Raw genomic sequence first — 25,511 nt, 5'->3', positions numbered from 1 at the left:
TAAAAACCTGTCTTAAAATGAGCTGATCAGATTTTGGCCACTTTATGATGTCATAACGATTTTTTTGGCTTGTGTAACCATTAGCCAATCACCAACCAAGGTAACATCCCCCCCCCACCTTATCACCTGAATCTCCTCCTAGTTGTGTTCTTTTTAACCAAATATCTCTCAGAGGGGGGTGGGGAGTGGCTCCTTTTTTTCATCTGAAGTAACAGAAAGAGAATCAGCATTTTGGAAACAGGGCTGAAACAGAGGGGTTTATGGGATGCTACAATGCATGATCTGTTTGGTATTTGGAGCCAAAAAACATCAGAGATATGTTTTGTATATAACTGAGAACTATGTTATATTGATGAAAAAGAGTATAATAGGGGACCTTTAAACTTTGGTGTATGATATGCACTTGCCTTTTTGCACCCGTTTTTAAAAAGTGAAGCAAAGAGTGGTTATGCCAGCACTGAGTGAATGAGTGAGCACATATTAACCTCCAGCTTGAGGAGCTTCTTGTTGGTCTTGTCTCTGGACATGGTGGTGTGTTCCTTCTCGTTGTTGGGGATGTTGTATCTCTTGATGTCCACCTCCATCTGAAGCTCCTCCAGATACAGCAGCAGCTGAAACTTCTCAGTGTAGTTTTCCCAGCTCAGGGGACTTTCCAGCAAGGCCCTTCTAAAATAACAAAAGGGGAATTAACAAATGTGGAAGTACATATATTATTGTAGTTGTATATAAATAGGAATATTGGAATTTACATTGAGTCACCCATAGACTCAATGGAAATGCCAATATACACAACAAAAACACTTTGGTTGAGGTAAGATAATGTCTTTGATTAAATGTTGATGAAAGTTGTAGCTTTTATTTGAAGCCATTGCATAATTTATCTGAACTAAACTAAAACTACAGTATTTCCATCACCTGTGTCTTAACATACCATAAAGTTTATAAAGTTTATAAAGCAATGGTCACAAGTATATATTGTATCGCGAGATTGGGTATTTTGGGCAAAAATGTATAAAATGTGTTGTACGTGAACATTTTATAGATTTTTTCAGTATCATAACATTTTTATGACGAGCCAGATAAGTTAAATAGCAACATTTCCTCATTATGTTGAAAGAAAAATAATAACTGACCAGGCTTATGTTCTTTCTAAAACTGTTTTTTTCTGTTGCAAATCAGTTGCATGTTAATGTATTTTCTATTGGCTACACTGTGCCCTTTTATAGACATTAACATCATAGTGAAAACGTGTATTACAAAAGTGTTATCCTTTATCTCCTGGAAATATCAAAAACTCAAATCAATGTACCTTTTATCACAGGAGTAAAGCTGCTTCAGTGACTGGATGAGCAGGGCCATGTTTGATGGTATTCTATACTGTTTCAGCTCAATCACATTTTTGAGCTGCATCACTGACAGCCTGGAAAGACGAGACAACATGGAAACATTTAGATACATCACCGGGGGACATATCGCATTTAAATAGTTACATCTGCAGTATATGTATGATTGTGCTGAGTGAATGATGGTACCCTTCAGGTTTCTGCCCATCCTCAATCAAGAAACTCTCTTCGGGAGTCCAGGCAGGGAGGGGGAGGGGTTTGTAGGGGGCTACAGGAGCCAGCTCCAGTCCTAAGGCAGTTACACACTGAGCTTCGATATAGCGCACTATGTGGAACGCAGCGGAGGACTGCAGGTCTTCTTTGAACTCAAAGGCCAGTGTAGCTGGATAGAAACCAACCAAACTGCAGCGGAAGTTAACCTGGATGTTATAGCTGGCACCTGACAATAGACAGCAACAGGTCATAATGTTTAGTGTAGTCATAGCGGTTTATTGTGTCCATAAATTCTCTCTCAGCTGAGCAAAATATGGCATCATAAATTAAGATAAAATGAAACTTGTTTATGATGTGTGCGCAACCTGGTTTTAGACACAGAGGGTTTGCCTTGGTGACGTTGAGGTCATCCTTCAGTGTGAAGTCCCTGAGCCAGTGCAGCGGGGTGTAATAGGTGAAATACACTGGTTCTGTTCCAGTGTTTTCCACCTTCAGATTTATCACACACTGTTTAAAAAAGAACAATATTTATGCAGTGTAACTTAACATTTACACCACCAAGTAGGGGTTAAGTGTTTCAGCAGATGGTCAACAGAGAATGCTGTTGGTTTACAACATCAATACCTCACATGTGTCATCAATGCGCAGGGAAAGTTTCCCGTTCTGGAACTGTTCAGTGTCAGTGTCGATGCGGATACCATGTTTGTCGGAGATGAATTGAGCCCTGTGGAAGAGAAAAAAGAGCAGGTTTAATTATTTTTGCCTTGTGTCTGTAGACAGTGGCGCATTCCAGTTTTTGTTTGTATTGAGTTGTCTACAAAAAAATACTGAACATATTTGGTTTAAGAGGATCGCACAGTATAGAAATAGTAGGAGGTCAGCATTGAAAAACAAAGAGGACAAATAATATTTGGCACCCGTTACCTGTTTTTCTTCAGGTTGGTCATCAGAAGACTCGCAAGTTTCCTTCGGGCTCGAACTCCCGTTAATGCCTGATCTGCAGAGGTGAAGGTCTCTACTGTCCCGGGACTGGCCGCTCCATTCAGGACCAGTTCTGGCTGGCGTCTCTTTGGTGAATGCCACTGGTCCAGAAAAATAGCCGTGACCTGTGCAAAGGATCACTTGCAATGTCAATTGTGTCTTAAAATGGAAAATTCCCCAATCAAGTAAAAGTGTCCTCTGTTTTTGACGATTTGCTTGCAGTTGATATAATGGTATCCAAACCTTTTTGAAAAGGCAAATGTGGATTTTTTTTCTCTGTGCGCGTATTTTAAGGATTTTGTCAGACACGATTGCACCAACTTAACATATTAAAATTCAATACAATTTAAAAATATAAACTAACCATAATGATAAACAACACTATTCAAAATAGAGATAAATAAACCTCATACATATAAAAAGAAAAGTAAAACATATTTATTATTATTCTTAATCAACTGAAGAACTTAAACACCGCTTTAGGAAAGAGGGTGAATAAAACTAAAACCTGGAAATGACGACACTATAAAGACCTTTAAATAAATAACCGATCAACCAGAAGAACTATTTAGAACATATATAAAAAAGACAAATGTGTATACTTGACATTGCAGCGGTGACTTGTGGTGCAAAGTGACATCACTATTGCGTGTGACCTGTCAGATATGTATTAGAATTTGACCCATAAATTAAAACAATTACATTCTTTAAGATTATATTTGTAATTGACTGTTGTATATATCCAGCTCCCTCTAACTCTAGGTTTAATCTGAAATATATTCAGTGTGTCATTAAAGGGACAAGGGTCTCGTTGCAGCTGATGAAAGCCGCAGTTTGAACATTGTACTTTCATTTTCAAAAGCTGTAGTTGCGGTTACCCTTACATACATTTGAAATATTATTAAACATAGGCTAAGGTGCACAATATAATGCGGAAGTGCATACCTTGGAGTTGAAGCGGATATTGTCCCTCCGTCTTGTTATTTTGTTGGACATCTTCAGGGCATAGAGAACTGAACCGAAGTTTGGATCTCTGGACAATGCATTCCTTAAAATAAAAAACATTTCGAAAGTATTAATAATAACTGTCAAAAATATATACAATAAGATGTTATTGGATATCCCCATTATGTAGAATGTACCTGGTCCTGAACTCGTTGTTGTAAATGTCTCTTAATTCCAATCTGTCTGTAATGGATGTTCGTTCACTTTCCTTCAAAAACTCGAAAAACTCGACTCCAATTGTGCAGCGTACGGATAACTTTATATTAACCATGATCGAAAATTGATGTTTGAAGATCAAATAAGAAAAAATCCGGATTATTCGACCTAATACAGTGAATCCTTCGATACACTCCTTACTGTATACTGTATTTACATCACAGAATAGATTCCGGAGCGGTTCTCTTTATATCCCCGGACAGTCCACAGGGGCGGTGTTTCTGTCTTTCCTGTTACAGAGCAGCAACACCGAGGCTACGTTCATTAAAGCAGGTGCACCCACACAGCCGCTCAGTCCGGAGAAACGAAACTTAACGTGTTTACACATTAAAACCAAAAGGAGCAAAGCGAAACTCCTAACCAAGTGGAACAGAGGAGTCATAAAAACATATGATCCGGATGAGTCAATCAGTGAACAGTCAGCAATAACGTGACCTGTCAGATTGTCATTTTAGTCTGTATAATGCTGCCTACTCGGTTATAACTGTAAGGATGTAGCAGAACATGGAAGATACAGTAAAGCAATACCATTATTGCTGATGCTGACTGCAGTCTAATAATAAACAAGAGTGAAATGTTAACAGGTTCATACATCTGTAGAGCAGTTTTATGCATGGCCCCTTATTGCTAAAATGGCGATGTTTACATTAAAATGACCAAGTAAATGTTCCTTTATAAAATGTATAACCTTATTGTTCTGAATGTGCCAAATAATCTGTTATAATTTGAGGCAGATTAATCAAAAATTGATTAAAAAAAACAATGTTGTTGGCATGAGATTGCGAGCTGTGGCAGTTCAGTGAGGTATACACGCACGCACGCACGCACACACGCACACACACACACACACACACACACACACACACACACACACACACACACACACACACACACACACACACACACACATCCAGATAATAGGTGTGTGCCTATCAGTACTAAACCCACCCTAATGCAGGAAACGTAAACCTATCGTTTAAAGGGTGCAAGGAAAGTCTTACTGGATTCCCTTCAACCTTTATCCATGAGGCCAATAAGATAAGGTAGCTAAACAAAGATCATTTAGATTGAGATCATGACTTTGTGCCACTCTTTCACATTTTTCCCACATTGTTTTTTGTTATTTTGTCTGGCATCGCCAACTATCAGATTATAAATTATAACGCACTCTGTTAAACTAGTTTCAATGCCTTGTTTTTTAGTTTCCCTCTTTACAGATGAAATTAGTGTTGGCTCAAAATAAAGCTTCTTAAGTACTCAACTTGTAAAAAAGGGTGATGATAGAAAATTCAATTGCACACATTAAACACACAGGAAGCTTATCATAACAGTAATTGGTACACTTGATGATGACTTCTTTTTGTGATTATTACAACAATTATTTGGGTGAGATAAAAGATTTTTTTTAAATGATGAAAATACTACAGATATTAAAATATCTGTTTACTCAACAACTTGATGAGTCATCTCAATGAAGATAGGAATTAGCAAACCACAAAGTAAGTCAATGTTTTTCTATATTTGTCAGTTGTCAGCAGATGTTACTGATTGTAACCATGGAAACATAGCTCTTTTTCTTAAATTGCAAATCTATTTCAACTTCAATTTCCTTAAACATCTTGTTCACATTAGTTGGTCTAAATGTAAAAAAATAAGTTGTTATTTCTACAGCCAGTTTTACATAACAATGATTGTCAGATTTTTTAGATAGGCAATACACAAGAAGTCAATCTAATGACTCAAATTCTATGCATTGTATTTACAAATGTGGTTAGCAAATGATAATTTTTCCGATATGCAGTTTTGCCCTGCGTCTTTTCTGAGTGAACTGTACACTCAAGCTTAGTTTCTCAACCAGTTCTTTATTCTTGCTTTTGTTTTGTTAAATATTCAGCCTGTGCGAGGGGTGTTGCTCCTTCAACATGGTTGCAGCTGTTTCTGAATCACTCTTCACTGTGGGGTGTAGATCAAATGCGGAAAGAGAAACCAAACATTCCTCAGTCATCAAGATGATTTTTGGGGCAACGGAAAGACAAACAGAGCAAAATGTGTGGGAGTTCTGGTGAATGTGCTTATTACCAGAGTCACTCTGAGTGTACATTTGGCAGTGCATCTTCCTCTTCCTCTTCCTCTCCATCAGACACTGCAATGCCACGGTAACCCCCTTCTTCAGAGCAGTAATGGATGAATCTACAAAGAGAAGTGATTTTATGAGGCATGTTGGAATTAGATATGTATTTGTCCGAACAAAACTTGAAAGAGAATTAGCCCAATGAGGCCTTACTTGTTCCAGATTGGTTCAGTTTTCAAGACTCTCGGGTCTCCGACCACAATCAGTAAGGCTTGTGCCCTGGTCAATGCTACGTTGAACCTCTGAGGAGAGAGTTTTTGTTAGGGTGCATGTATAAATGAGTGTCTTTGGATTGTTGTGCAGGCATGAAAGGGACTCAACATTCTAAAAGGAGCATGTCAAATACAACGGAAATCTTGTACAAATATTGCCTTTCAGTTAGTGTGTGTCTTTGCAATGCTTCTCACCTTCTCATTATCAACAAAGCCTATAGTAACTTGTTGCTTGTGAGCAGTCAGTTTGGGATAACTGCGCACTGTAGACACCAGAATAACGCTGCACTCTTTACCCTGAAACTTCTCCACTGAACCGACCTATGAAAAAAGAAATGCAAATTGTTAATGCAGTTCCAAAATGTATTTTATTAAACATGTTTTGAAACAAACACACAATAACTTTCTATCTCCATACCATTATGTTTTCTAAGTTTTCCTGCCTGAGATCTTTGTCCGTCTGAAGGGCATTTTTAATTTTCTCCACCTTTCAGAACACAAACATAGGATGATATTAACAGGATTACTCTAACTAGATGTAGTTGTGGTCACTTTAAATGCTTGTTCAAACGCAAACTTATGCGCAACTTTCACTTAAGCAATATTGGATACGACACATACTGGCTCAAAGAAGAAACCTATTAAATCCAAAGAAAGTTGTTTCCACATTACATTGTCACACAACATACTGTACAGCATGTTTTGTAGATTTTAGACAGATATCTATCTATCTATATATTTAGCACATAAAAACAGATTTTCTAGAATCTGAAAAACTCTTACAAATATTAAAAGTACAAGAGTAGCAACTCATAAATATTGACCTTGTTTGATTTTGAGGTGTCATGTCCATAGACTGTATATATAAAGATCATGTCACCGGTTTTACAGGTGTGTTTTAATAATGGCGGTCTACAGGAACGTGTACTGCGATTCATAGGGGATTATTCTTGTGTTGTTTAGTTCTCGGCACCTTAGAAGAAGTAGAAGCTAATTTTGTATTTCCAGGAATATTGTATTATATCCAAGTCTATTAATACATCCAGATTATTGTGATAACATATTCACCTGTTTTGTGTACGGGGTAATGACGCCAATTTCATTTGGTTCAATTTTGGTCACACCCTTTTTGCGAAAATGCCAAACAAGGGCTTTTAAGTAATCCTTCAACACCTCCACCTCCGCCATGTTGTAAACAGAGGGACAGTTATGGTCCCGTTCATCAGTACCTGCCACTCCATGGAAGATCAAAGGGAAACCCTGAGGAGAAAAAGACGAAGACGGGAGAATAGGGTGAGGGGTAGAAAGAGAGAGAGACTTTGTGTGTGTGCACATGTGGACATTACTTTTCTGGGCAGGCACTCCCAATCGCAGTATGCACTATATGTCGCTATATCAGCATAAGGCTGAAGTTGTCCAGCATAAAAGAGCTCATTGGGAATCTTCAGAATTGCAGGATGTGACCTGAGAGAGAGTGAAGAGGGGAAAAAAGGCTATTGTGAATTATGGACATGTTCAGACAAAAGCACGGGATGGTTGCCCGTGGTTTCAAAAGTGACATTGTGAAAGGACAAAGTGACTCATTAGGGCATCACGACAACTGCACCTGTAGTTCCTCAGTAGTTTGGATACAAAGCGGTTGTTGAACCCGTGCGTCTCATGTGACTTGTAAAGGACAATGTTGTTCATCAGACGCTCCAACATTGACACACCTGCACAGAGTAATTATTTTAAATATTTGTTTGTATTGCTTTAGGTACAGGCAATAAAAAACAGACATCAAACACCTGACCAATATGTTAAAGACAGTTCTCACCTAGGCCATGTTTCTCTGCTACTATGGATGAGAGGATCGGGCCCAACTGTTTAGGGTCTCCAGCCAGCACTAACTGGCATGTTTGTGGATCCAGTAAACCTTTGGGACAAACACAAATTAAGGTCACACCTCATGCAACATTTCAAATACTGATGTTAAAGCTCTGCTTGCTATTCACCGGCTAAAGGGATGATACACTCTGTTTCTGTAGCCTGGCCTGCTTCATCCACAAATAGATAGGTGAAATGACCTGGAGGAATCCCTCCTGACACTAGCCTGCAGGAGAGAGAGCAAATCAACAATATTTAGATATTTAAGATAAAGCAGTTGCTGTTTAGTCATAGTAACACACAGTGGATTATGTGCCTCTTTTTTTATATATGTGAGTAATGCTGCTGCTATGGCTGAGATGTTTGTTGAATGTTGAGCAAGTGTCTTGTTGCTGATACTCGCTGATGAATCAGAGATGTACCTAGTTACGGCTTTTCCCAGTAAACCATGCTATTGAGCGAGCACGCACACTACCACACTACTTGGAACTGATACACCTAAATGAAATTCAGCCATTCATTGTACTATTATTTCTCCTGTTCTTTTCCTGTTGTGAAATGTCAAAAATGATCATATGTTCTGTTAAAATCCTTATTGGCTATTAAAAAAGAATGTAACAACGTAATGTACCTTCCAGCTGTTTGCAGGGTGGTAACCAAGATCCTTTGCCACATCAGAATTTCTTTATGGGGAATCAAGAGTGTTTTTGTCTTTTCTTCCAGGTTGCACTATACAAAACAAAACAAAAGCCCACATTTGTACATCTAGACACAACAGCAACACAAGTTAAAACAATGGTCTCAGAGAATGAATGATGATATTTGATGGAGGTGAAGCAGCAACACTCTATGTATTGGTATTACCAAGCTCTTTGGGGGGATATTTGCCACAGGGTAGCTTAGGGCATACAAGCGATACACCATGGATGTGGGTATGCTTCCTGCCCGAATCTTCTCACATAGATGGTCAGCTGCACTGTTGGAAGGGGCACACGCCAGGATGTGACAGCAGGGCTGCCTTTTCACTATCTGCTTGATGGCTTCCACTAAAGTCACAGTTTTTCCTGACAAAATCATGTAAAATAGGTTATTTTAAATGGAAATACAATTCAAAACGTAAGCATCACGAGGCATTAAAGATCTCCTATGCTATTTTTATGCATATATTATGGGTCTCAGATATATACAAATATCTAAAAAACATGTCTATGATGTGTTTTGGTCAAAATACAAACAGATCATGCATTTTAGACGTCCGTCATATCCATCTATTTCAGGCCTGTTAGAGAAACGCTGATTCTGGGTCCTTAGCTTGAAAAAAAAAGAAAAGAGGATGGGGAGCTAATGCCTGCTCAGAATTCTACGAGATACAGCTCAATGCTGCTGTGTTTAAATGCCATATCATGTTCCAAACCACATCAAGGATTATTTCTGAAACAGTGTGGAGCTCAAATGCTTTTTCTCTTGCAGGTTTACAACAAGGTGAGTTCCTTTTTTTATTTCCTGCTTTTTTACACATACTCTCTCCAGTACAGGTTAGCTCTGAGTGTTAGCGATGCTTGCTAATGTAAACAAAGACCATATTACGTCCAAAACAGTCAGGCATTGTTTCTGATAGGGTCGTGGGTCCACATTTCCGATATTACGTCATATCGGACGCAGATCTGGATCAGCTCCGTTGTACCCCCGTTTTTAGAGATTTGGTTACGGAGGAGAAGAGAGAGGGCTTTGTTTTCTGACACGTTATGAGTTCCCTGACACATCGGGGACACATATTTATGTATACAGGACATTAAAAAGTGCATTTTGCATGATAGGAGACCTTTAACCCACATGCATATACTGTACCTGTGCCAGGTGGACCAAATACCAGGTATGGGGAAGGTTTTGCTGAAGCAGCTACAATATGTAGAACGGCGTTGCACTGCTCAGGGTTGCTTTCAAGCTCTATCAGCCTAATGACAGAGCGATAGACGTGCACAAGAAGGTTAAAGGTTTGACCCCTCCCCCACTGCAGCCAACATGTCAAGCATCCATGGTATATGTAAGTTGCTTCGGGAAAAAGGAAGAAATGTAGGGCCGATGTGATGTATTATTGTAGCGTTACATCAAAAGTGACATAGCTATTTAACTATTGCTTGTCTTTTATCTGCTAACATGTTAAATATAGAGAAAAAGCAGATGTCTAATAAAAAACAAGTACGGTACTCATACATGGGTCAAAAATGAGTAGCAGCATGACAAACAGTAAGTCAGTAGGTTAATAAGACAGCACTGAAGTATGACCTTGTTCGTATCATAATGTTTTCCCTGGCTTCTTGACCTTGAGGAATTCTGACCTGTCTAGTCGTGAATGGTGGGAAGAAAACTTTCCAGTAGGGAACAGCACCTCCATCAGTCTGTGGGTTCTCACCAGCTCAACTGCTCTGTGCTGGTTACGCAATGGCATGCGGTTGATAAAGAAGAGGAAACGGAACCTCATGCCATCTTTGAAACAGCTCAGGAACCTGTGTTTATATTTATAAGAGCAGCACTAAAGAGTGAACAACTTAACACATTCAATATAGCAGTAAACAAACAATAAAACACTTTAGAAAAGATGTATTTCTAGTGCCACGTCTACAGTACTAAATAAAAAGAACTCCCCGAGGACACCTTTGAAGAAGTGCAGTGATTATTAGTATGTTGTTGTATGTACTTATTTCATTTCAAGCCCGGAGCTTGTTGCAGGAAAGTACATTCAACTTTAAATTAGAGCAATACCAGCTGTGAAACAAACTAAATGCAGACAAATTGGATTCCTCTGTCTTCTTAGCTCTGTTTATTAATGAAAAGTGTTGAAGCCCCTGTTTCAGAAACAATTTGAAGTCTATCATTTGGTTAGCACTTGGAGCAAAATGCTGTTTTATAGCTCAATCTCTTATTGATTTGAATATGCAGCAGTAAAAGAAAGAAGGTGCATATAGATTGAATTATATTGGGCAAATACACCACCAGGCAATCAAATATTCTTTGTGTCAACACCTCAAGGGATTCATCATTTAATCCCATTCCCCATCTCGTTTTTAAACATTTGTCTTACCCTTTATTACATTGCAGCCACATATTTTCCAGATCCACATGACAGACCCAGGCTTCATAAGATGTCTCATTAAGGCCTCCTAACGGGTTTAAAGGACACACCCGCAGTTTGTTCCCGACCAGCCTCGAATGGGAGTACTTAGCAGCACATGCAATCTGATCAAACAAAATGTTAATGTGAGTTTACGGTTTTATTCTTAGATGTGAGATGTGTGTGTGTGTTTGTGTACTACCTTCAGAATGAGAAGGTCTCTGTTGTCTTTGTGTCTGAACAGGGGCGCATCCTGGTTGTATTTCTCAATTTCTGTCTTTTGCTGGAGCTCCTCGAGATGCAGCAGCAGGTGAAACTTCGTTGGATAGTTTTCCCAGTTCAGAGGCATCTTTTCCAGGTCCCTAAAACAACACGCTTAATCAAATTGGATCACTGTAACAGGCTTAGCAGGCATGTTCCCTCTCTTGGAAGTGTACGGCTCATAGTGGCATTTCACTCACTACAGTTTAGCCAAGGATCGTCCAATTTGAAACTTTATTTTGTATTCTTGCATCTGTAGTAAAAACCAGTTGCCTCTACAAACTGAGCCTTTCTATTGCAAAAACATTTTCTATAACAATATAAATTGTGTGGAATAAAAATGCAGGGAACTGGTTCGATGTGTTATGTAATGTCAACAGCTCTTTGCTCAGGGTGGAGTGAGACTATTTCCAAGATGAGTCATTATTCAATGCTAGTCATTTTCTCTTACTTATTACATTTTGCCCTGACCTGTTTTATTGATAATGAAACTCAGTATTTACAATATACCACAACATTTGGTAACCACTACCTTATTATAATGAATACATTCTAGTACAGATTATGTACTATTATTACTTTCTCATTTAGTGTATATGTGTGTGTTTGTGTACTTTGAAATACATACATGGTGGTTTGCTTGAGATCTTTTATACTGTCTGGCATCTCGTAACCCTTCAAAGGCACCGCCATTGGAAGCAACGAATAATTGAAACTGGAGAGGAAAACAAGAAAGAACACAAGACATTAATGATTAACAATAGTACTGTCCAAAACATCTGCAATCTGCTTTATTTAAATTGGGAACAATTATAGTGTTCCATTTGATTTAAGACTGTCCGAGAGGAAGCAGAAGGAAATGTAAAACTTTACACATTTAAACTTTCTGTACGTTTGGTTCAAGTCTGAAAAAGGCCATGAAAGATGTATTAGGATTATTAGATCAGTTGTGAAAACATAAAATGTGTCTGTATTGGATGATTTCAAATCAACACACATACTTAAACAACATTTATATCACATTATATTAACTTGTTTACCCTTCAACAGGGATCCATTTCACAGTTTCGATGTCGCACAATGAGTCTGGGACTGTAGTGAGGGGCTCTTCATCAAAAGATGTTCGTTGGATGATTTCCAGGAGGCGCATTACCTCAAATGTATCTGTAGACTGCAGCCGTGTTTCAAACTTAAAGACCAGTAGCTGTTCATAGAAGCCTGCATGCTCTGAGTTGAAATGGACCTGGATTTGATATGCCTCTCCTACAAAGTGCATGGGAGGAAAACAGCTGAAGAAAATTAGGCTTATACAATATTCATTAATGTTAATTTATAAATAATAAACTGAAGATATTTCAAGGCTGGATTTATCATAAAATAACACATTTATGATACACCACATGAAATAGCTATAACTCATTTGTTGTGTTACAGTATGAATTCAGCATCCTCATTGTTAAACCACTGAGTTTGAACTGTCCCCAGTGCTGAGCCTAATCTAACACAAGACTTTCTGGAGTACTTAGCATAAGGCGTATGAGACCTGTCTCTTGATTGATGAGTCTTTGTCATACCTGGCCTAAGAGGGAGTTGCGTTAGCGTCTTGATAATATTTCCATGACAGTCACTGACAGTGAAAATGTCCTTTACGAGTTCAGAAGCCCAAAAAGATAAATAGACCATTTTGACTTCAGAGTTTTTCACAGTGAGAGGCACCATTATCTGTTGGGAAGGAAATGTATAATGCAAATTGTTAGTTATTGTCATTGCAGCAAAACCAAATGCATACGCACACAAATATGACCCCTTACTACCCACATCCGCCGTCATGTGCACATTCTTGGAGACTGCTTTAGGAATTGTACCTAGGTAAGACTTAATACCTTCAAGTGGATTTAGTCATAGTGTATTCCTATAAGAACACTAGGCCCTTGTAGGATAACAGAGATGTGTGGGCTCACACAATACATTAGGTAAGTATATAAAGTCAGAATACTCTTTTCTTTAAAGGAATGAGCAACAAACGATCGGCTTTTGCTTTACTCATACTTTATTTATATTTGCACTTATTCTTTAGCTTAATCATCAAAAAGCATGCCTTATTAATCATCATATACTCACATTGTTTTCATACACAGTGAGGCAGATCTTCTCTCCCTTTGTCGGAGTATCTGAGGTGACGGTGACATTATGTTTTTTGTAGATCAGCTGAGACCTGTGTTGTAGGATAAGAAGTAATAGTTAAGAGGATAAGAAGAGATTGTCAAAATGTGTTGAGATAACAGTGAGCAGTTTGGTTTTTGACAAGACCTCAGAGGTCTGAAAGTAGTTAAGAGTGGGATTTGAAGTGTGCTTGTCTTTAAATATAGCAGCAATATCACAACCTTTCCTCTCAAGTCGAGATATGTTCATACATGGCTCAAATGGAATTGCTGCACTGCTATTATCAAGTGTAATATAAAATTAGTAGGTAGTGACTAAGAAGACCATTAATTACAAATCCCATCGACATCAAATATTCTGCAGAGCTACCTTTGTACAAGTATTGGGTCTGATGGGAGCAAACTGAACATGGCATGGCATTGGTAACTGATAAGCCAGATTTGATCACTTTCTACTGCTTACCCAGACAAGAATAGACACAGCTTCTGGCACACTGGTTCCTGGCATGTCCTTGGACTCATTATATACTGTATCAGTGAGTTTGCTGTTGGTTTAAATAATTGCAGGTGTCCCAACTAAACGTGCTGTATTTGTATCATGCTTGGGAGACAGATGCTGTGGAGGAGAGGTTAAACTCTTCAGTTGAGGGCTGAGGTAGCTCCCTTTCAAGGTTTATATCATGTTGTGAATTCCTTATCATTGCATTGCTTCCTCCTGTCTCTTGTCCTTGGTAGACAGAGCAGATGGTTTTGAGAAAAACTCCTTATTTCCATTAGCACTGTTTTGATGTCTACAATCTCAGAACATGTTTAAATAGTCAATAAAGTGCACTGTATTGAGTATAGTTGAAAACCAGATGGCAAGTGCTAAGATTCTGCTTAATCTCTCAAATCCTCTTCTGTCTGATGGTAGGTTCACTAATAAAAACCTTGGGATTAAGTTAGCTTCCCCTGTAGCCTTATTAGATAACATTAGATAAAGTATGTTTTTTTTGTTACCAAATCTGGATTTTTTTTTTACCAAATCTGGAAATGTTTTTTACAAAATAAAAATCAGTTAATATATGCTTATTAAAAACATACATATATACATCTATAGCATATCTAAAGAACACACAATACACAATGTAAAAACGTAAAGAATAAGTTTGAGTAAGCTATAATAGAATGCCCTATAACTAAACCTAATCTCGTCAAAATGTTTTAAAAGTCATGTGACCTGGGTAGTACAGTACCTTTGAATAACAGTAATCACAACCTTCTAACCAGCTTGAGCTTTAAAATTCTAATTCAATGCTTTCCAACCTGTATCGATGAAATAACTTTGCGATTGTCAGACGAGCTGCAATCTTTTTGCGGGCCTGCTGAGCCGTCTTTGCTTCCTCATCGGATACATGTTGTGGCCCATTCAGGTCACCATATTTTCTCAGTAGTGTATACTGGTCTGACTGCACTGCAGGCAACATCTGCGGCTGCAGTCTCTCCTGTTCAAGTAAGCTCATTTGGTCCTGATGACACTGAAAAAACAGAAAGATAATTAACCCACTGGCTGCAGTATGACTATGCAATGCGTTGTCATTATAGATGAATCCCGTAGACTTATGCCCATTACACCATGAAATCTGTTGTGGGTTCTTGCTTGTGTTAAATGCAATGCTTAATTTTTCAGGCAGCCTCGAACCTAGAACACCACAAAACATAATGCCGGAACTCAATATATAACAAGCATTTATTCCTCCAAAGAAATGTTGTTGTTCAGTTCACATAACCTCCATGACAGCCAGTGGGGTAAAGTAAGTAGATATACTGTACTGTAGTACTGTAGTTAAACTACAATTCTGAGGTACTTCTAATTAACTTAAATATTTCAATGTGTTGCTACTTTGTACTTCTACTCTACTACAAATCAGAATGTATAGTGTACTTTTACTCCACAACATTTATTTAACACCTTTTAAGACCTGGAGTAAAATGCACAGGCTGCCCTGCAGTATATCAAGTAGTTAAACTGCACCTTTACCAGCTTTGATAACAATCTAATGCATTAATATTTATAATCAAAACATATGATGCATATTCTAAAATGGGCCAGTCTGCATAATGAATGCTTTTAATTTTGGTACTATAAGTATATTTTGTTTATAATACTTGTGTACTTTGTTACTTGATTAACATTTTGATTGCAGGACTTTAACGTATCAGAGTATTCCTACACTCAGGTAGTTCTACTTTTACACTATTTGAGTACTTCTTCCACCTCTGATGGCAGCCAGTTAACATAGGCCTACTACAAGTTACTAAATATAGAAAAGTCTGAATAGCTGATGATGGTGAAGTGAGTCCATTGTGAGTCTAATTGGGAAGAGTAAAAGTTAAACACTCTGATGGCAACAGGCGCTCTGTTATGCGCGTTATAAACACAGTATATGGCTGTGCACCTGTCTTGGTGGAATGAGTATTGCACTGAAGGTACTCCTGTGCCTGACTTTTTTTGATGGTATTGGACGAGGAAATACAGTGATAATCAATGGTTAGTTAGCTAGGTGTAGCTTCCATGCCAAAGACATAGTATGCTTCATGAATCCGCTTAGTGAAACACCAGGAGGGAAGCTAACGTTAGCTTAACTAGCATAAACGGATCAGCTTGACACAAGACTGACTAGCGTTAATGAAAAACGTTTATAACTGTATTTATAGGTAAGTATAACACTAAGTGCCTGGCAAATTGGTGATTTACTTTAAACATTTTAATTGTATGATTAATAGTTAAAACTGTAAAATAAATGAATAACTCCGCTAGCTAGCTAGCTTTGAAACAGCACTAACATTAGCTAACTTTGATATCACAGCAACATAATGTACTCTTTAGCAAACATATAAGAAAGTTATAAAAACGTACTTTATCGGAGGGCAACATGTTGTCAGCAGGGGACACCGGAGAGAAACTGAATATAAAGTAAGGTTTAGATTTAAAGATAAACAGAATCCCAGTAACCGATAGCAACTTCAAGTGATGCAGATTTTAAAATGTCAACAAGTGTACAGAGGTGTGTTTTACTCATAGACTGTATAAAGGTTTTACACATGGTTTTACCCCTGGAAATTATTTTAATCAGGTTATGGTTAGGAATCACAAATGCGTCTGATTAGGCACTATTGAGATAATTTTGCTGAAGAGAATCACAAATCGATGTGGAAACATTATCCAACACCACACCTGGAGTTATTTGCCAATTAACGCCATGGCCTAATTGTTCTGCGCAGTGGGCATGCATGGTTGGGTGCACAACATATTCCTGGTTACTGGCCCAGGTCAATATCAACATAGATTCACACATTTTGCTAAGTATACTCAAGTTGTACAAATATATATTACATTAGCTCCTAAACATATTACTAAATGGGGGTGCGTTCCAATGTTACCTAGTAAGTAATTGATTTGTTTATTTATCTTTTGAGAAAATTGAGATATTTATATTTGCAAATCATAATGTATTGCCCGCCACCCATCTATAAAACACAATACATTGAACACAGTACATTATATATACAGATATGTACATGGTAGACTATCAGGTAAGGGACACTAACACATTTTGCATAAATGAAGTTGTTAACTAAGGGGGAAATGAAACAGTTGTTTGTTTATGTCTTTGAGATATAAATAGGATGACTTGAGTGGGTGAAACCATTACAAAGTTAATTTGAAATCTGGTCCTCATGAACAGAAATAATTTAGTAAATTAGTCTAAAACAGTTGGCTTGTGTTTTACATTGTTGACAGTTCTGCTGTTTTAAGTGGTCATGACAGACCTCATCTACAAATCCTGCCTCTATCTAATGATACATTTCATAGAGGCTCTATGAAATGTATCATTTCAACTAAATGTATAATTGGTTTTATTTTGGTTTGATGGAAAGTACGTTTTTAAGTACATTTCTTTGAGATCTCTTACCAGACATCTGAAACCAGACTTGGAACATGCTGAACTTTTGAACTATACACACGCTTCAGAAGTCATGTTGTTCTGATGCTGCCCTACACCGGGGAGTCTCCCAACCGACAAGGGGTTTCTCCTCCAGGCCCTGTTAGATATTTTTCAACATTTAAACTGTGGCCACTAGAGGGCAATGCAGACTAATCTTTGCTCAGTGTGTTACAGCAGAACTTTTTGCTTCATTTCTTAAATGAAAGGTCTAACATTTAAACAAGCTCTACGTGATAATGACTGGCTATTATCTTTTAAATAATTTATTTTGTCTCTCATTTGTGCTTTGACCACCAGGAAAAGCGCTATATAAATTACATGTATTATTATTATTATTAAAGACTTGAAAAGTGATATATAAATTAAGATTCATTTGATTTGATTAAAAGTATCGTCTCTTCACTCAGACACAGTAACTTATCTGTTTACTGTATGGTGTGTCTGCGATGCTTTGTGAGCTTTCAGTGACTGTCACGACATTAATGGCTGCACTGTCATATGTGTTGTAATTACTTGCATTTATTCTTGTGTCAGGCTTGTTATATGGATCAGGATATCACTTTTCTACAGACAGTAGTAAATAAGAAACACTCCACATAACCTCATCATGAAATAGGGGACAGTAACATCATTATGTAAGACATTAATCAATATTTTAAATGTTCAATACTTACTGTCATTGCAAGTGCAATTAAACTCAGTATCTTGATACAGTGTCTATTAATACTCGCATATAATACAAATATATATATTTTTTCAGATCAACATACAGGTACAATTATGTTATACATTACAATAGTTTCTAAGGATTTACAATAGAGGATTCTGTAAGTTGTGTTGCTGGTTGTAAGTTTCAGGGTCTATTAATGGTTGGTATAGGTGCATGTGTGTTATTTGTGTGTGTATCTGAGAGTAGGAGGTGTCTATAACAATGAAGAACATTTGGAAACGGCCTAAAGAGGATTGGAGAAACAAGGGGTCACGTTTGTTTGACACAAAATCTTCAGAACAAGCCGAGGTGTTTGTTTATCCTGTGTTAGTGCTGTGCATGTGTCTGTTTGTCTGTGTGTTTCTGTCAGCCTCCTATCTGTCTGCGTACCCATGTTTGTGTTTGAAGCTGGATGCTGCCAGACTGTAAGATGACTCAGCTGTCCAGACTGTCTTACTGTACCATAGTTTCTCTCTCTCAGCCCTGCTGTGCTAATGTGACTCAGTGATCACCTCGCTGCCCTGGAGGCTACGACCCCACAGAAAGCAAAGATGCAGTGTTTCTGCGTGTGTGTGTGTGTGTGTGTGTGTGTGTGTGTGAGAAAGAGAGAGATAGTGCCACTGATAGCAGTGTGCATGTGTAACTGTTTATCTGACAACATGTCAATGCGTTGTGTGTTTGTGTGTCAATGACCCAGAGAGACAGCAGAGCCAAGAAATGACTTAAACGGCCGCAGCTGCATTTCTATGGCAACTGGGTGTTTTAATGGAGGGACATTATGGGCTAGAGAGCAGGGTAATGACCGCTCTGGCCGTCGGAATGCCTTGATCTTATCACCATGGCGAGAGGGGATGCTCCCACTTTCTGATGGTCTAATAGCCCCTGCTCTAATAGACAGGCAGCCTGGGCCACTGAGGTCACATTTGAAACACAGAACCATCCCACACACACACACACACACACACACACAAACGTATAGCACTGCTTTTCCACATAAGCCCATAACTGTGTTCAGTTTTTCTGGTGATGCACTGTAACAGCTGGTTACTTATTAAAGCGCTGCCTCTCTGAAAAATGTAGCAAGTGGATGGAAATGTAATCAAGGGGCATTTTTTTCCAGGAGGGGAATAAACAAGAGAATAGATGAGGAGAGAGCAAATACTAGATAAGAGATTGTTGAAAACCTGTTTGCAGAAGAATGGCCTGTCACTGATTTTGGCACCCTCACACACTCTAGTACTCGCACAGCCTCGTGAATCTCACACAGCACGGCAGAGTGTATACACTCGCAAATCCTATAAGTCCATTTGAATACCACAACAGTCTTCATCTAATCTGTTTGTTTGAAATTTGTGATGAATCGGCAATTTTCAGCAGACCCAACGCAGGCCTTATCCACACCTTTTTGTCCATGTTAAGGGTTGAGTTATTTCTCAACATGATTGGGTGAATACCATTGGAGGAGTGTGTGTGTTCCTTTTTATCTCACTCAATGAGTGAGTGGAGGTTGACTGTAAGGCTATCTGTCCCTCTCAGACACCCAATCTGTCTCTGTCGCTGTGCATGCAGCCTGAGCACACTCACATTGATATACTGGCCTCAGTGACGTTACCTTTCTCAGATGCTGATATCGCAACACCACCAAGTTACTGTGCATTTTGTACTGGCCGGACCCAAAAATGACTACATTTGACTAACTACGGTCAGTTTTTCACTTGGACTTAATTGTAATCAAATTAAGAGTTTTGATCCAAGTTGAATTTATTTTAAAGTCTATTTCTCTCTCTGTTCTGACAGGCAGACAGACAGTTCTCAGGGTGAAAGCTGGCCTTTACTCAAGTGTCCTATTGAGTTTCCTCAAGTGACTTATCTCCTACCATCCCTGCTCGCATCTCGCTCTTCACTGGATCCAGACAGGGCTGAGCGCCACACTCATCCTGCCCTCCTCACACCAGAGAGGCCTCTCTTCTGGACCCGGTCCCACACTCAGACCCCCTCAGCCACACATCCTCCTTACAGTTGGCAGAGTGCTGCATGATACTCAAGGTAATGATCTTGGTGATGATGATGATGTTGACAGATCTTGGTGCTGCTAATACTGAGTGGACAGTGAAGTTGTAATCAAGAAGAAACACTTGCTGCTATAGCAACCAATTTTAAAATACTGTACACATTTAATCACTTTCCACACACATTACATTTTATTTTCTTCATTTCAATAGTGAAGAGATGAAATGATACCAGAGATGCCACTATGTAAATGGCTTCTGTTTACAAAGTCACCCTTGTGAGTTATATCTCAAGTCGTTTGATCCAGTCTTATGTGTCAAGGAGTGAACTCTGAGGCATGAACTCAATTGCACGACTCAAACTCAGACTCGGATAGTGTTTTCAAAATAAAGACTTTACTGGGATTTACATAGTAATGAAAACAAGGAAAACAAAAACACTCTTTCGAGGAAAACTAGAACAGTGATCAATAACCTAGATCTGTGAGAAGTCCGTGAGGTAAGNAAAAGTGCTGATTCTCTGTCTGTTACTTTAGATGAAGATAAGGAGCCCCTCCCCACGCCCCTCTGAGAGATATTTGGTTAAAAATAACACAATGGTGCTCTAGGAGGAGATTCAGGTGATAAGGGTGTCACTACCCGATCTGCAGTGCGCATGTGCGAGATGGTCCGCCATATTGGACAACCCGGTACGGCAANTCCACCTGTGTCCCCTTTACCTGTGTATATATTGTGTTAGCTCCCTCCTGTTCATTGTCAGTTCGTTGTGTCTCTAGGACCTACGTTCCTGCTTACCTCTGAGGTAAGCAGGAACGTAGGTCCTAGAGACACAACGAACTGACAATGAACAGGAGGGAGCTAACACAATATATACACAGGTAAAGGGGACACAGGTGGAAACAATCAGGGCGGGGAAAATAATCAAGGACGCAATAGACAGAAGGGGGCGGGGAGCGTGGAGGCCTGAATTGAGAGAGAGAATTAATTAAGGGAATAAACATAAAGCACAGGACAAAGGGACATGACAAAACTAACATAAAGAATAAACTTTCACTATAAGTTCCTTAGACATGACATTATGTTCATTACTTCCCAAAAGCACACACAACACACATTTTAAATTATTTAAATCAATATAAAAAACTAATAAAAGTTTAATTGAATAATGATATTCTTGACATTTTAGACAAGGTTAAAAATAACATTGAAAAATATAAATTGGAGAGCGGCACTGCGTGAGGTCTGCCCATGGGACAAACACAAATGGATGTTTGAAATATTCCAACTGTTCAGCTCCACTATAGACACACACATAATATATACAAATGCTTAAAGTAGCACATCAGATTAAACAAACAAGATTAAATAGCACCTGAAATGGTCTTCTATGCTAACCCTGTTTTTTAAATCAGTATAAAAAGATGTGTTATATGCTTTTACATGGAGTCTTGGTGTCCCCACAAAGTTGTTAAGCAACCGGCAGAGACATAGTCCGGCAAATACAGTAAACCTTCATAAAATCCATTAGGAATAAATATATTTCCCAAAAATTGTGAGTGTTAGACTACATTTGGTGATGCTCCTTGCTGTTACTTATTTCATAATCTATTTGTGTTCGGGTAGTTACCTCACGCAAAGCTACTTCTAGTTATGTTTGTTATGTTGTATTCATCCGCCTGTTAAACTATAATCCCCCCACTAGATCTCTCTTTTGTATTCTACTTTTTTCATCCACAATTAATTAGGTGATAAATTCATTTTAACACATTGGGATGGTTTCGAATTTCAGAATTCTGCTGTAATTTGCTTACCTTTAGTAGGAAGCTTTTCAAGCATACACTGCTTTCACTCTTTCTCTCTTACTCTCCATCTTTGAGTCTACACTATAGGGTGAGCAAGTGTGTTGTATTTACGTTAGAGATATTGTCACATTTAACCAAACAATCCAAGACAGAGACCACCTTCAACCTCACCTTCCCTTACTGCTTATTACTCCATCAGATTACATGTTCCTCGTCCTGTTGTTGTTGTATGTGGCTTGGCTCTCTGTGGTAAACAGCTGTTGGTGTGTGTGCTTTAGTGTCTGATAAACACATTAGACTGTTGTTTACTTTCCCTTAAACTATCTCGGTTCAAACACTTGATGGAGACGGAGCTTCAAGCCAATATTGAAGATCTGAGCTTCGTTATATTACTGTGGCTAGTGAGAATACACGCACACACACACACACACACACACACACCCCACACACACACACACACACACACACACACACACACACACACACACACACACACACACACACACAAACACATTTGATGAGATAGTTTTACTGTTTGTATAAAGTATAAGTATGCGCATAGTGGCAAAGCTTTTCCCTGCTCAAGGGGTTTCGTGAGACCATGCAGAATATAAGAGTTATTTATGCATTTACACCCTGTGTGTATGTCTGTAATTGCTGTGTAAGGGAGGGTTTGCATGTACGGTGTGCATGCGTGCGTATATCATTTCATATATGTTCTTGTGCTGGATCTATGATCTTTAATATACACATGGTACAGGGAGTTTGCTGCCTGCCCCCACAGTCTCTGCACGAGAGGAGCAGTTTTCCAGTTTTTGTTGAATCAAAATGTGTTCAGGAATCGTCTTTAGTTACTGGAAGAGGATGTGGATACAGTATGATATTGCTAAAACAAGGTGTGGTGCGTCCCAGCCTCTCTGTCTGATTGTGGGTCGAATAGAAAACATTTATTAAGGTACACCAAGAGTTGTGATTGCTTGCCTTCCATTGTATAGCTTTTAGTTATGTTACATACGCTACAAAGTCCAGTTTCTTGATTGTGTAATGTTTTCAATCCTATTATAATTCGCTATGGCCTGTTACAGAGCATTCGGTAAAATTTCCATTTAAAAAAAGAAAAATAATGTTGAAATTGAAAACGAACAAATTAGTCTTACCTATTTACCTGAATGTAATGTTGTATTTCTCTCACCTGAAGTAGCAAGTTGAAATCTTTCTCATATCTCATATCTGTGTTAACAAGGAGCAGTACAACCTCTAATCTATAATAGAAAACAATTCTAGATACATGACATCAGGCTCCAGATGTAGGTGTTGTAGCATTAGTATCAAAGCTTTGTTAAGCTTGTGTGAAAGCTCTATTATACTTGATTGAATTATCTCCTTACAGAGAGTGGGAGGCCGAAGCATAAACAAGTCACTCTGAGAGGAGAAAGGGAGAGATGAGTTTCCTTCTGTTGTTTTTGTTACTCCAGCACTTTATTGTAAAACTGAAATGATATTGTTCCCGTGGCAGCTCTGTGTAAATGTTTTGTGTGTAGTATCCCTCCATTTCATGCCGAGCGCTTGCTCTGTTTACCACTGTTTACTGAGCGACTGAGGCTACTGTACTGTGTCCTTGCTCTCTATCAGCTGTCTCAGTGCTGGTAGTAGGTGAAACCCAGTCGGGGGTCGTGTGTGTGGGGGGGGGAGCTTATTATTGCTGCACTGGGCTGCTGGCATCAACAGACTGACTGTGAAGGCGACCCATGTGAAGTTAAGATAATCCCACATTTCTATAATTGTGGGATTTTGGGATTGAATATTGGTGAAATCTGCAACTCAAAACCCAAACAAGACAGTTTTGCACATTCCACATAGAGTGTTTGTTTGTGTGGTGTGCATTTGGGATTTGTTGTACAAATGAATGTGTGTATCTTTAGTGGTTTGTGATTTAAAGGTCAGGAGTCTAGCAGACTGGGAGTGAGAAGTTGGCTCCAGTGATGTGTTAAACACATCTTCTCCACTATAAGCAACAATAAACACTCAGTTGTGAAAATGTTTGAGTACAGGTAGACACTACTAAACGTGTTCACCTTTCACCCATATCCGTCTTAATAAGCTAAGGACGATATTTTTGGTTAAATGTTGTATAGTTGAGGTTTACGGAGACAGGGCGTCCTACCCATTTGAGCAGCTAATGCTGAGTAAAAGTCACAGGGATGAGCTAAGATTTGGTTTGATTTGTTGTGCATGCTGGGATGGCTCAGCACTATCTATCATTGTCATTCAGGTAGCCATGGTATCACTGTTAGTGTCAGCATCAGTGTGTGTCAGCTGGTATCCCTCACTGGTATCTATGTCTGTGAGGCCTACACAATTTGACCCTGACCCTGTATCTCCCCTGTTTCCCACACCTCTGTCTCTAGATGTCTGTGTGTGTGTGTGTGTGTGTGTGTGTGTGTGTGTGTGTGTGTGTGTGTGTGTGTGTGTGTGTGTGTGTGTGTGTGTGTATTGCCAGTACAAACCCCCAAATTCCCCAGCATGTTGGTGGAATTTCGACTATTTTTCCAGGTCACCGTTGTTTGTGCCTTGCGAGGTGTGTCTGTAAATTCCCACACAGGGAGGGAGATAAACACACTCACACTGTCACAAGCATATACAAGCCTCGTCACATTGCAGCCCACACCTTGTAAGGTGAAGAATTCACCGCGACTAACTGTCTTAAATGTCTGTCTCAAATGTCCTTTAACCCTAATGGCGGCTGCCTGTGAGCCGAACCTGCAAAATATTCAACACTAAGCTTGACTTCTGGCCTAACAGTGAGAGAGTCATATCACAGATACATTGGGGATGACAAATTGGTGCTGTGTCAACTCATGGAAAAACCATTGAGGTCAACCTGCATGCGGTCGTATGTGTCAGTCATTGGAGCAATTATAGAAGCACTCGAAATGTTTTACATGTTACCCCTTTTTGGAAATGACAGAGCAAAGCTTGCAGTTTTTTCTGTACGTTTTTGGAGATAAGTGTTTTGTGTCATGATCCCCTTATTCCCTCAATGCAGACGTATAGCAATCCATACTTTCTCTCCCTCTCTGTCTCTACACCCCTCGGGTCCTGGCAGGTCACGTAAATATTAGTCTGAGCTCCCTAATAAATCTCCACCTCCTACTGCTCCCACAGCCTCCCAACCCAAACCTGTTCCCGACAAAGCTGCACAATCAAGTACCTAATGGCTGACACCCTTCCCATCAGATAGAGACAGAGCCAAAGGATAAAAGATGAATTGAATGGTTGACATTGTAGGCAGCTACACTGAAGGCCTGCATTTAATCCAGCAGAGCAGGTGGTCTTTATATAATAAAATCAACCATTTGCTGGCCAGCCAGAGAAGAGCTTAGCTACATGAGCAAGCCGTTAATGTTTAGAAGGTGTCATCAGGCGACGGATCGGTGGGGGTTGCTCATAGTGCTGAATGTTCCCTGTTGATGCACCTACACTTTCTGACCCCTGACCTC

General features: G+C 39.0%; 2 protein-coding genes across 2 annotated transcripts in view; both read right to left on the bottom strand.

Annotated features, from left to right (window-relative positions):
* The window catches only part of LOC104941570 (putative helicase mov-10-B.2), a 12,199-nt gene extending 8,251 nt beyond the window's left edge, over positions 1-3,948 (bottom strand). The window contains exons 1-8 of the mRNA XM_010766690.1: positions 3,680-3,948; positions 3,483-3,585; positions 2,481-2,662; positions 2,181-2,280; positions 1,922-2,063; positions 1,533-1,782; positions 1,310-1,420; positions 486-666 (exon numbers count right to left, since the gene is read on the bottom strand). Of these exons, the coding sequence (XP_010764992.1) occupies positions 486-666; positions 1,310-1,420; positions 1,533-1,782; positions 1,922-2,063; positions 2,181-2,280; positions 2,481-2,662; positions 3,483-3,585; positions 3,680-3,813 (1,203 nt within the window). The 5' untranslated portion in view covers positions 3,814-3,948. The remainder of the gene's footprint in view (positions 1-485; positions 667-1,309; positions 1,421-1,532; positions 1,783-1,921; positions 2,064-2,180; positions 2,281-2,480; positions 2,663-3,482; positions 3,586-3,679) is intronic.
* Positions 3,949-5,842: 1,894 nt separating this feature from the next.
* LOC104941577 (putative helicase mov-10-B.1) lies at positions 5,843-12,490 on the bottom strand. The gene is made up of 16 exons (XM_010766697.1): positions 12,381-12,490; positions 11,969-12,055; positions 11,282-11,441; positions 10,307-10,500; positions 9,816-9,922; positions 8,832-9,031; positions 8,599-8,696; positions 8,096-8,193; positions 7,918-8,016; positions 7,708-7,813; positions 7,448-7,565; positions 7,170-7,361; positions 6,520-6,588; positions 6,297-6,422; positions 6,043-6,131; positions 5,843-5,948 (listed from the first exon to the last, which is right to left on the bottom strand). Exons 1-16 carry the CDS (start codon positions 12,488-12,490, stop codon positions 5,843-5,845), a joined length of 1,959 nt encoding a protein of 652 aa, XP_010764999.1.
* Positions 12,491-25,511: the final 13,021 nt, after the last annotated feature.

The sequence above is a fragment of the Notothenia coriiceps genome, unplaced genomic scaffold (genome assembly GCF_000735185.1).
Source record: "Notothenia coriiceps isolate Sejong01 unplaced genomic scaffold, NC01 NC01_scaffold00003521, whole genome shotgun sequence".
In the NCBI taxonomy this organism is placed as follows: domain Eukaryota; kingdom Metazoa; phylum Chordata; class Actinopteri; order Perciformes; family Nototheniidae; genus Notothenia; species Notothenia coriiceps.
This window is presented reverse-complemented; position numbering and strand designations above follow the sequence as displayed.

What these genes read in the sequence shown, in the direction of transcription:
- LOC104941577 (XM_010766697.1), bottom strand. Translation starts at nt 12,490, where the DNA reads ATGCGCCTCCTGGAAATCATCCAACGAACATCTTTTGATGAAGAGCCC. An exon ending in GATCTCAAGCAAACCACCAT is followed by an intron (nt 11,442 to 11,968) that starts GTATGTATTTCA and finishes GTGTTGTTTTAG; the next exon opens with GGACCTGGAAAAGATGCCTC. An exon ending in AAACTACTGAGGAACTACAG is followed by an intron (nt 7,566 to 7,707) that starts GTGCAGTTGTCG and finishes ACTCTCTCTCAG; the next exon opens with GTCACATCCTGCAATTCTGA.